This window comes from Microcaecilia unicolor, chromosome 5 (assembly GCF_901765095.1).
Source record: "Microcaecilia unicolor chromosome 5, aMicUni1.1, whole genome shotgun sequence".
NCBI lineage: Eukaryota > Metazoa > Chordata > Amphibia > Gymnophiona > Siphonopidae > Microcaecilia > Microcaecilia unicolor.
Window position 1 is genome coordinate 20,876,889 of NC_044035.1, and position 12,538 is coordinate 20,889,426.

The 12,538-nt window shown below is 41.5% G+C and overlaps 2 protein-coding genes across 4 annotated transcripts in view; one reads left to right on the top strand and one right to left on the bottom strand.

The window, feature by feature from the left end:
* Window positions 1-4,543, bottom strand: part of VTI1A (vesicle transport through interaction with t-SNAREs 1A) — a 673,595-nt gene extending 669,052 nt beyond the window's left edge. For both annotated transcript variants that reach the window (XM_030202729.1, XM_030202730.1), the window contains exon 1: window positions 4,364-4,543. In XM_030202729.1, the coding sequence (XP_030058589.1) occupies window positions 4,364-4,457 (94 nt within the window). In that variant the 5' untranslated portion in view covers window positions 4,458-4,543. The remainder of the gene's footprint in view (window positions 1-4,363) is intronic.
* Window positions 4,544-4,875: 332 nt separating this feature from the next.
* ZDHHC6 (zinc finger DHHC-type containing 6) overlaps window positions 4,876-12,538 on the top strand; it is a 58,640-nt gene continuing 50,977 nt past the window's right edge. The window contains exon 1 of one of the 2 annotated variants that reach the window (XM_030202736.1): window positions 4,876-5,071. The gene's annotated coding sequence lies outside the window, so the exon portion shown is untranslated. The remainder of the gene's footprint in view (window positions 5,072-12,538) is intronic. The other variant, XM_030202735.1, reaches the window with a different exon arrangement.

Sequence of the window (12,538 nt, forward strand, 5' to 3'; positions counted from 1 at the left end):
TTAAAAGGGTATTTTACCATCAGACATACATTACTTGGCTTTTCCCTTATCCTTATCCAGGCTCCTGAAACTGCCATTTCTTTCTGTAACTTTTAAAAAGTTTTCCCTAACAAGCGCTGTAGTTCACTATCTCAAGGACACGAGAATCTGGGAAGCTTGCCCACTTTAGCTGCCTTATCAGTCCAGCACTGCTTTGGCAGACGAGGCTCTGCAGATCACTTTTAAAGCTCAGAAAGTGACTTTTTTTTTCCCTCCCTGTTCCGTTCGTTTTTGTCCTTGTTCTATACTGAAATGGTACAAGTTAAACAGTCATTTACACAGGTATTCTTTTTAACCTCTCACTGTCTATCCTCTGTCAACTGTATTGCTCCTAAATCCATCTAACTAACTCCTCTCATATCTTTTTCATATCTTTCAATTCCGGTTTCATCTCGAAACTGGTAGAACTTTTTTCCAACATATTCTCGACGGTGGACTTATGCAAGGGTCCTTCCCTTAGCGCCAATGAGATTTATGATTCCCCATCTCTAGATTTTCAGTCTAGCTACGTATACCAAAACTGTTCTACAGACTTTTTTCAGCTTTGTTTGTCTTGCATGATTGCTTTTGTACTGTTTGCTATATTATAACGTTATCTACAGGAAATACTGCACTTCCTCGCTTGCATTGTGGTTTTCGTCCTCCGACTGCATACAGCCTGACTTATTTTAAACACTTGTAAAAGTGAGCTATGTTGTTTCCACGTCCTGAGAATGACAATCACTTTTAAATAATATCATCCTATAAAGAATTAAATTGTGTAAGCCTTTATAATAAGTTTTCTGTTTTTACTCGACAGCATTGTGAACTAGGTTCTTTATAACCCAACCCACCTTTTCTTTCCTTCTAATGCTGCAGCTGTTCTGTTTGTCATCATTTACACATATCATTCCAATCACTGACTAGTATGTATGTTTTATGCCGTATCATTGGAAGTTCTTGGTGTAAGAATCACATGCTTTAATTTGTTTTTTTCCCCCTTTCACTTGTTTAGGCAAAGAAGTTTCCTGCCATCGCATTCAGGTTTATTAATTTGTCATATTTATGGCTATTAACTTGTGATATTTGCACCACGATTCTGGTGTCCTGTTTCACAATTTATTATATTTTCCTGTTTAGATGCTACTTCCAATCTATCTGGTACCCGCCCCAAAAGCATTTAATATGTATTTTCCTTTATTTCATTTATTCTAGGGGTACAGCTCTGGACTACACATGTTACAATGCCTTTCTTGCCTTTTGTTGAAATCGGTGTTTCAGTAACATATATGGTTATCCCCACAGTCTGTTTCCTTTCTTTTTTTAATGTATACTCTATATGTTTATTTTGTTTGTTTATTGCTCATTCCTTTACTCCCCGGTACTAGGGAGAATATAAAGCTGCTTGATTAATGGTCCGCAATGCCTGTCCATCAATCTCTAAGTCCCACCCACTTCCCCATTTTCTACATGTCAGATATTTTTCAGACTTTTATGCTTGTGCTCAAGTTTTGTGTTTTAATTTTATGGTCATTGCTACACAACTTTTTTTTTATTTCTCCACTTTATCTTTACATATAAATTACTTTCCTGTTGTACTACAGGTATAACTGTATGGATGAATTTATTTTTATTATTTGCCCCGTCCTTGCTCAATTTCTTGTGTCCTCTTTAATGCTCTTTAGTTTCCTTCTCGCGGTTTATTGAGTGGAAAACATATTGTCTAGCGAATGATGAACGTGTAATTTTTTACATTTTTTGTTCTGACTAATGTGTTCCAACTAATGACTTTTTTATGGTAGTACCTTCCCCGAAGAGCTTACATGTGTTTTATTTCTTTTTTTTTATTTTTTTTTACTTGCTATCTCTGGAATAGGTTTCAGGGATTCCTTCTAGAAACATACCATATATTTTTTTTATTTTATTTCTCTGTTTTTCCTTTTCTAATTTTTTATTATTATTTCTTTTACCAGTGTCACGCTATAACTATTGACGATACTGATGCCTGGATCTTTTGATGATCGGGTCTATATAGATGCTATTGGAGTTCCAAGAGGGGTTCCCGATGAGTTTAAAGCCAGAAACCAAATAGCCGCAGGATTTGAATCAGTTTTCTTTTGGTGGGCGACTATCAATAAGAATCTTGACTGGATCAACTATATATATTACAACCAGCAGAGATTTGTGAACTACACTAGGGATGCAGTTCGAGGCATTGCAACACAATTAGATGCCACTAGCCGGATGACGTTGGAAAATAGATTAGTTCTTGACCAACTTCTAGCAGCGGATGGAGGGGTGTGCCACAAGATAGGTACCCAGTGTTGCACCTTTATCCCCAACAATACCGCTCCGGATGGATCAATTACCAGAGCTTTGGAAGGCTTAACCTCACTGTCACAAGAATTGGCAGAAAACTCTGGCGTTGATACATCTTGGACAGGTTGGATGGACAGAGCTTTTGGTACATGGAAGACATTTATCATTTCAGCAGCCACGACTATACTCATAGTGGTAGCAATTTTTGTTTTAGTAGGATGTTGCATAATCCCTTGTGCTAGAGGTTTAGTAGAACGCTTAATTGAAACCGCAATAATGAAAAAGACAACAGCAGGACAATATGCCCTGTGCGAAAATCTCCTCCCCAACATCACAGGAGCTAACAAATTGGACTATCTCCCTCTGAGAAGGACCAATCCCTATGCAACTGTTAGATACACTGGAGAGATGTCTACAACTGTATAATTAGATATTAGCACATAGGGATATAATATAACCATATAAAGCTTTATAAGTGATAAATTGTGCAAATGTATGCAAATGTATAATTAAGATACAATCAGTATATAACCAAAGAATTTTGATTTATAGCAATGTATGAACAATCACATAGATAAGAATAAGATAGAACCTGCATATTAAAAGGTTGAAGAAAGATAATATTGTAGTGATTATAAGTTTTAGTAGGATTGGCATAATAGAAGTACTGCCAAGATGATAATTTCACACCAAAAGCGAACCACATTGTACCAGTTGACCTTAAGACTCAGATAATTTGATGGCCTCATACAATACCTTCTGGAATGGATGGTACCACGGTATGTTAACCCTGGTGTCACCCTATGGGATAGGGTGAAGAGGGGAATGTTAATATATGGCCTGGCTTTAGATCTGCCACTGGAATAGTGATAGGTAAAGCTATGCAGCCTAAAATAACTGAAGAAGTACTGACTAGGCCAAAGAACAAGAAAGTGATTTAATATTTGAGAATCTGCAAAAAGCAGATCTGAACAATGAGTCCTGACACAAACTGGTACAACTGTCACTTTAAATCAGATGAACAAAATGGAGTCTATTAGTTTTGTATAAAAGGCTACAGAGGTTATACAGAGTTCTTAAGATGGTGTGAAAAGTATTGCGACACAGACAGATGTGGAACTGTTATCTCAACGCTGCCCAAAACATGCTGATAAGACTGTGTGGGAAAGTATCATCTCAGAAATTGAGAGCTAGGTATCTCACCATAGACTTCTATGGAGAGGTTTGTGTATAAAAGAGGGGACAAATTGCCATAGCTTTGGAATGCTCCCCAACGCTTCTGTCAGACGGCAGGGCTCTGTCCGGTTGTACCCAGAATCTGTCTGCTGAATGTACCTGATTAAAGTCTGATGTCTGTATTTGTACCAACTTGAAGACTTGTCTTTGGGTAAGAAATAAAATGTATCTATCTATTTAAACCTATCTCTGTCTTTATTCTATCTTCTCTTTACCTTACATTTAGCTTACAAGGCACATCACATACACTCAGTCTCTGGAGAAACTTAGACAGATTTTTATTAGGCATTATCTGGGAACATAAATGGCCCAGAGTATACCTAGATCCAGGAACACAGAAAGCAGTAGTTATGGGAATTAGAATTCGATTACAGCCCCTAATGCAAACCCAGAGCAGACCTCCTTGTGATTGGGTGGCAATGGAGGTTGGAGAAATCATACAGAACCTGTTATGTGACATAGGTATCTTTAGCCCCCCGTGTGATCTGGAGTCAGAAAGAGGTCCAAGAGGGGGGGAATTAAAACAGTTTCTATGGAACTTTAGAAGGCTAAGTGCTTTGAAAATATGCCTCAAAGTCTCTCTTACAAGCGAGTCATTTGTTAACTGTCTCCTCAAAATGTCAACAAGAACAGAAACCTTGTCTTAGTAAGAATGGGGAACACAGCAGCACGGGCGGGGGGGGACTGACTGGGGCTTCCTGACCCCTGGGAATAGGGGATACCCACTTGCTGACCCCATTTCTTCCTCTTCCCCCGTGGGTCCCTCCCCGGCTCGGCCCCCCTTCCTCACCTCCCAGCAATTTGGGGATCCGGGCGACCTTGCCAGTGATGTCGGCGCTCAGCACCGCGTAGTCCTGCTCATAGCCCTCGAAGTCGGAAGACATGTCCGCAGAGGCCCCGGACCGGTTCCTATAGCTGTCACGGGTGGAAAAAAAGCGAGGCAGTGCAGGCAGGAGACAGATGATCCCTCCGGCACAAACACTTCCGGGAGCCGGCGGTCCGACCGTCAAATCCGCCAGCCGCCTGGCCTGGCCCCGCCCCGCCGCCATGGCAACCGGGGCGGGACCTCGCCCCCTCCACCTCCCTTGGTGCCCAACGTAAGGGGAGGGGGCCGGACAGGAGGAGGGGCAAGGGCGGGGCACAGAAGGAAGAGACGAAAAGGGGCGGGCAGGAGGAGGAGGAGGAGCACGGAGGGCAGGGGGCGGGGCAGGAATTACACGGGACGCAGAGGAGGCGGGCAGTCAGGCAGGCTCCTAGCGGTTGCCATGACAGCGGGGGGCGGTTTTGACGAGCGGACCGCCGACGACACCCGGAAGTGTTTGTGCTGGGAGGGTTCTCTGTCTGTCTGTGTCTCTTCTTACTTCCTTGCTTTGCATCTCGTGTCGGCGGTGGTCATAGAGGTCGGTCCTGGGCTTCCGAGGGCTCCCGAGCAGGACTACGCGGTGCTGAGCGTCGACATAGCCGGTAAGGTCGCACGGATCCCCCTCCTTGCTGGGAGGTGAGGAAGGCGCCGAGCCGCCGACAACAATGGTCACTTAGGAGTCGACTCTGTGGGTGCTGGAGCAAATTCCTTGTATGTGTCCAGGGAGGAGTTATTTCCACTGGGCTTAGCACCCCCAATAATTTTGAAAAGTTGGCTCCTATGGTAGGGAACCCAATAGGAGGGTACAGAAAAGGACCCCAGTGGGAGAAATACGGAAGAGGATTGAGATGGGGGAACTTTATTAGATGGAGACTGGGGTGGAGCCCACCAAGGCAGTGGTCTGAGGCCAGTGGTGTGGCATGGGGCCAAAGCTAAGGAGAGTCGGGCTGATTCTCAAAACCTACCACCAGTGCTAAGGTCAGTTGGGTGAATTCTGTATATGGCACCAAAAAAAAAATTGATGCTGAAAGAAAGCGTACTTAATGATGTTTTATAACAATTTATAGAATATGATGATGACTATCAATAAACATGCCTCAACCCTCCCCCCACCTCTCTTCATTTTGGCCTTCTCTATACAATTGTATTATCTTTGTGATACTTTTTACCCATACATTGTATTACCTCTATGATACTTGTACCCTTACAATATGTTATCTTTATGACACTTTGTACCCATACTTTGTAAGCCGCACTGAACCTGCTATCGAGTGGGAAAGAGCGGAGTATAAATGCAATAAATAGAAATCAAACAAAAGAAAACATGGAAAAGAAAATAAGATGTTACCTTTTTTTATTGGACATAACTTAATACATTTCTTGATTAGCTTTTGAAGGTTGCCCTTCGTCAGATCGGAAATAAAGGGCAACCTTCGAAAGCTAATCAAGAAATGTATTAAGTTATGTCCAATAAAAAAGGTATCATCTTATTTTCTTTTCCATGTTTTATTTTGTTTAATTTCTATTGATAACCTTTAAGAGTGGACTAACATGGCTGCCACACCTCTCTACTTTAGAATATGACTAAAATGTAGGTGTGACCATTCACGTCAACTAAAACCTGGTGTAAATACTGGTGCCTAACATAGGCATAGATAGGTCATATTCTATATCAGTGCTTGTAATTTTTAGGAATGCCCACGACCTGCCCCTACCATGGCGCCCCTTTTCAGATCCACACATTATAATTTACATGCGCCACTTTACAGAATATGCTTAGAAAGTTGCACGCATAAATTCTAGTTAGTGCCAATAATTGCTTTTTAGTGGTCAATTATCGGCCTCAATTGGCTGCACTGCTAAATTTGTGCACGCAACTTTAGGCACCATATATAGAATCTGGGGGTTAGTGTGGGAATAGCGTGTGTATAAATCTGTTTAGCGTGCTCAGAGGGCTTTAGTATGGGAAACGAGGTGTGCAGCAGAGATGGCCACAAATTGTATTTAAATGTATTAAAATGTAAATGATATATGCTATCCTTTCCCAGTGCGCACAAACAAACCCTGCTCTTACTACTGGAAAAATAATGCCAGCTTGGAGCTGATGGTGGCAAGTTTCAAGAGAGGATTTTTTTGTAATTTCCAGTTTAAAATCTGTCCGTTTTGATTTCTTTTGGAAACAGAAGAAAGCCTACTGCTTCCTGTGTTTGTGTGTGTTAGTGATTTTATTCTTTACCGGCCTGTAATTTCCTAGATCACCCCTGGATCCCTTTTTAAAAATCAACTTTACATTGACCACCCTCCAATCTTCAGGTACTACAGATGATTTTAATGACCACTTACAGATCACTAACAGCAGATCTGCAATTTCATATTTGAGTTCTTTCCGTACCTTGGGGTGTATACCATCCAGTCCAGATGATTTACTGCTCTAACTTTTTCGATTTGGCTCAGTACATATTCTAGGTTCACCAAGATTTCTTTGCGTTCCTCTGCATTGTCACTCTTGAAAACTACCTCTGGCACATGTAGATCTCTTACATTCTTTCTGCTTCTGATACACCTGAAAAAGTTATTACTATGAGGAACGTAAGGGGAGATGAGGGTAGAGAGGTAGGGAGGGGCTGCAGATCGAGTGCATTTGTAGGTTAGTAGGAGAAGCTTGAACTGTATGCGGTACCTGATCGGAAGCCAGTGAAGTGACTTGAGGAGAGGGGTGATATGAGTATATCGGTCCAGGCGGAAGATAAGACGTGCAGCCGAGTTCTGAACGGACTGAAGGGAGGATAGATGGCTAAGTGGGAGGCCAGTGAGAAGTAGGTTGCAGTAGTCGAGGCGAGAGGTAATGAGAGAGTGGATGAGAGTTCGGGTGGTATGCTCATAGAGGAAAGGGCGAATTTTGCTAATGTTATAGAGGAAGAAGCGACACCCACACATGTTCCTTGCTCCTACAATCCTTGGAGTCAAAAAACACTCCCATACACAGCTATCCCGGAGTAGAGAGGTAAACACAGTTATAACACATCTTGTAGCCCACCATATACCTTGTCTGTTCATGGCGGGTTATAAAAAGTAAGAGACCAGATACAAACTTTCTGGGAATTACATTAACAAAATCGAAACACTTAAGGCATATGCCCTCCAGTTACAGTAGTTATGACTTAGTTTGCGGAAACAAAAATGTTTTCAGATTTTTCTTAATGCAAAACGTTGACAGCATCGCAAAAATAAAGGAAGTAACCTGTACGGTCCATTCAGTCTGCCCAACCAGATAAACTCATTACATATGGTATGTGATACTTCATATGTATACCTGGTCTTGACGTATCCTTGCCTTTTTCAGGGCATAGACCATTGAAGTCTGCCCAGCACTGTCCTTATTCTCTAACTTCTGAAGCTGACTCTGTCCAGCCACAATTAGAGCACAGACTGTAAAGGTTTGCCCAGTGCTAGCTTTGCTTCCCAATTACCGGTGTTGCTTCCTAATCTCTGCTAAGCTTCTTCACCTGGGAGTAGGGAACAAACGAAGGATTTTGTTATTGTTTTTTTGGACAGGCTGGAACAGAAACAAAAAGGTCTAAGTGGGTGACGTTGGATTCTAGACCTCGAATAAATTCTGAAGGACTGTGACCATGTTGAAGCCAACTGATAGTAAAGTGAAGCAGAAAAATGTCTTATTTTAAAGCAATAGCACTAGGGAATTGCAAAAAAATTTTGATTTAGTGCAGTGGTTCCCAAACCTAGTCCTGGAGACACCCCCCCAGCCAGTCAGGATTTCAAGATATCCACAACAAATATTCATGAGAGAGATTTGCATGCAGGGGAGGCAGTGCATGCAAATCTCTCTCATGAAAATTCATTGTGGATATCCTGAAAACCTGACTGGCTGGGGTGCCTCCAGGACCAGGTTTGGGAATCACTGATTTTAGTGTATGAGATCTGTGAGGGGGATTTTCTAAGTTCATCATATACAAAGGAGCTGCACTCGACAAGATCTTGAATATCGTTACAATTACTTTAAACTGGATGTGCTCTTTGATTGGCAGCCAGTGTAATCTCAAATAATATTCTTTCACTGAATCATAGTGTGTCAGGCCATAAATCAGCTTTACTGCCGTATTTTGCATAACTTGCAATCTATCCAATTTACAGTAATTATATCTGGCTAAACAGTCTGAATGTTTCAGTAGAAAAATATTCCTTAATAGCTCTGTTTTCTCAGAAGAGTATAGATTTTCCTCTGAATCATTGAAACATATGGTTTGCATTGTTGTTAAATTATCTAGGTCAACCCCTAGGATTGTAGACTGAAGATGCAATGTAGACTCATTTCCATCGGTTGTAAACCTAGGTGTAAATTTTTCATCCTGATCAGAACCTATCCAGAGAAACTTAGTTTTCTCTTTATTTAGTTTTAAGCGGTTGCTGGAGATCCAGGAATCTATTAGAGACATGCACAATTGAATGCGAGACCATGTTTCTGACCAGGATGGAGAACGTGGTAGGAAAACGGTAATATTGTCCGCATAAATATAGTGCATAAATTGAGAATTATCCAAAATCATACCCAATGATCTCATTAATAGATTAAGGGACTCATTTTTGAAAGAGAAAAACATCTACAAAGTGACATAAAGCAGCATTTGTATGTTTTTCTTACAAAAACTTTCAAATCGGTATTTTCGGAACCTATTTTTCAGACGTTTTTCTGTGCTGTTCTTCTGCAGTGTGTCCAGATCTCAAGGGGGTGTGTCAGGGGGGCGTATTAAGGGTGGGATCTGGGCGTTCCTAAGACTTGGACATTTTTCAGCCATAATGGAACAAAACAAAACTGTCCAGGACAAAAGCTAAGACGTTTTGAGCTACACCTGTTTTTATAACAAATAAGGCATAAAAAGGTGCCCTAAATGACCAGATGACCACTGAAGAGAATTAGAGGTGACCTATCCCCCCAGTGGTCACTGGCCCCCTCCTGCCCTCCAAAATGTGAATAAAAATATGACTTACCAGCCTCTTTGACAGTCTCGGATATTAAAGTCAGGTCTATTAGAGACATTAAGGGGATCCTGCTAGCACAAGACTATTGAAGTTTGGAAGGCATCAGCAAACACCGCGTGAAGACATCATGGCTGCTGTGTGTAGTGCACTCAGCAGGAGAAAGTAGAGACCGATCAAAGGATGAATCCAACACTCGAGATGTAATAGAAACCTTCTTTATTGATGCAAATGTTCAGTGACCCAACACGGTCCGTGTTTCAGCGTATCACAACGCCTACATCAGGGGTCAAGACAACAAATCATCCGATAGAACATGTAGATATACTATGAATATCAGACCAAAGGACTGCAATTCTACCAGGCTGGTTGACAGTCGTACATCTGAACCGACACCGGCAAACTCAGCGAGGTCTGTTCGTACATGGAAAAGTGCAGTGTACTCGCCCAAAAGCCCTAAGATAAGTGAGCTTAATTAGTGGCATTTTAGTTTGTAAGCTCTGTCGAGCAGGGACTGTCTCTTCATGTTCAAGTGTACAACGCTACGTACATCTAGTAGCGCTTTAGAAATGATTAGTAGTAGTAGTTATACAAATTGAGCTAACTAGTTCACTCATCTGTACAGCACGGATATCGCATGAGAGTCCTTTTAGATGTGAGAGAACATGGACACTGTTGGAATATATTATCAGTGTCGTATATGAGAATATAGAAATTGTTAATACCGTCAGTTTCAACTGAACAATACAATACATATATGATCTTATATATGTGTGTTACTGCTCTTAAAGAAATTTCTATGAAAACACAGGGAAATTCAAACTTGATAAATATATATAGAACCCCTCTAAGAAGTTTGAAAATGCAAAAACCAGTTTGCGGGTGTCTCTTGGTGAACTCTTAAAGATTCCAACACGGGAATCAATACAACTTAATTATTCAAATAGGAACCTCAAATCTCCACTTAGGGAAATACAAATGTATAAGAACTATCCCTAGAATTTGAGGAGTCCGTTACTATCATAGGTTCCAATCAGGAGGAAAAGGGAAAAAAACATCAAACGTAAAAGAGTGGAGGAGTGGCCTAGTGGTTAGGGTGGTGGACTTTGGTCCTGAGGAACTGAGTTCAATTCCCGGCACAGGCAGCTCCTTGTGACTCTGGGCAAGTCACTTAACCCTCCATTGCCTGCCGCATTGAGCCTGCCATGAGTGGGAAAGCGCGGGGTACAAATGTAACTATAATAAATAAATAAATAAAATCATAGCTGGGAAAACCAGACGAATGTGAAAAACCCCTTTCCACCTGAAAAATAGCCCCAAAGAAGACACCAAACTGACAAAACCAAAACTGGTTCCTAAACCTATTACTGGCCGTACCGTAATTCCCTCATCCACAGACACTGACATAAATATATAAGAATTTGGAGCACTGGGTGTGCTATCATCATTTATAATAAAAAATAATTAAAACATTCTCATAATAAGGAGATCTTCAATGATTGAGAAGCTTATCCACCCTCTAAGAATAGCCTTTGATCTTAGGGTGGCATTCTGGTTGGCTGAGTCATTACTCTGACAATTTCTCCTCATGTTCTACACAACACTGGGGAGAGTGGTGAGCTCTTAGGGACCCCACTTAACGCCTTCCATTTTTCAGATAGTCCTCCTTTCTTGACCATATAGCATCAGGTCAGCAGAAGGCCTGGCAACCAAGAAAGGGCTCTAGCCTGGATCCCACATTGATGGCAAATAGTGGTTAGTATCTGCCAGTCCACCAAATGAAAAGCGCTGGACAGATCGAATTGTAAAAGAGTGCATTGTCCTTGACTCAGCACCTATATGCCCTGTGCTACCAGTGAGCCAATTACTGTCTCTGTACTGTAATTCTAAAACCAGATTGGGTGGAATTAAAGAAGCTGTTATCTATGCTACCATTTTTGGTCAAAGTTTTGAAGACAGTTACAGGAGATTAAGAGCCTGTGGGGCTCATTTTCAAAGCACTTAGACTTACAAAGTTCCATAGTTTACTGTGGAATTTTGTAAGTCTAAAGTGCTTTGAAAATACGCCTCATTGTATATTGAATGTTCCTTGTCATCAGCAGAAGATGAATCCATTAACTGATGGGTTGTATCCGCCTACCAGCAGGTGGAGGTAGAGAACACTGAAAAACCATAGTGCCTCTTGGACAGCTAGCCCCAACTGCCACAGTGTTGAATTTCTAGTGTTATCTAGATTGTGATTAGATCAGAATGTTTGTTTTTGTTTAGTCACCTTGGATATTACGTCAGCTTTTGTTATGGTCAATCATACTTTATTGCTTAAAGAATTGAATAAGTTGTGATAGAGTACAGCGGTTTGAGTCTTATTCGCAGGATAGAGCGTTTATGGTTAAGATTGATGACCATGTTTCTCATAGTAACATATAGTAACATAGTAGATGACAGCAGAAAAAGACCTGCACGGTCCATCTAGTCTGCCCACGATAAACTCATATGTGTATACCTTACCTTGATTTGTACCTGTCTTTTTCAGGGCACAGATTGTATAAGTCTGTCCAGCAGTATTTCCCGCCTCCCAACCACCAGTCCCGCCTCCCATCACCGGCTCTGGCACAGACCCCGTATAGGTCTGCCCTCCCCTATCCTAGCCTCTCAACCACCAACCCCTCTTCCCCCCCGCCACCCAATTTCAGCTAAGCTTCAGTGGATCCATTCCTTCTGCACAGGATTCCTTTATGCCTATCCCACGCATGTTTGAATTCCGTTACCGTTTTCATGTCTTGTAAGATAAATCGTGGTGTACCTCAGGGGTCAGCACTGTCTGCATTGTTGTTCAATGTATACATTGCATCCCTGGGTGACATTTTTCAGTTATCAGGAATTTCTTTTAGAATGTATGCTGATATCCAGTTTTTCTTTCCATTTGTTGGTGATTTGGATAGTTTTATAAGAACTTTGACTACTCATCTCGATGCGGTTTCCGAGTGGATGCATTGCCGTGATTTACTTTTCAAAGACAGAAATTACGTATGTGGGTAGACAGATAATTCGCTTCCCCTAGTCCTGAAATATCAAGGTGTGGATTTGCATATGAAACCAACTCTTTGC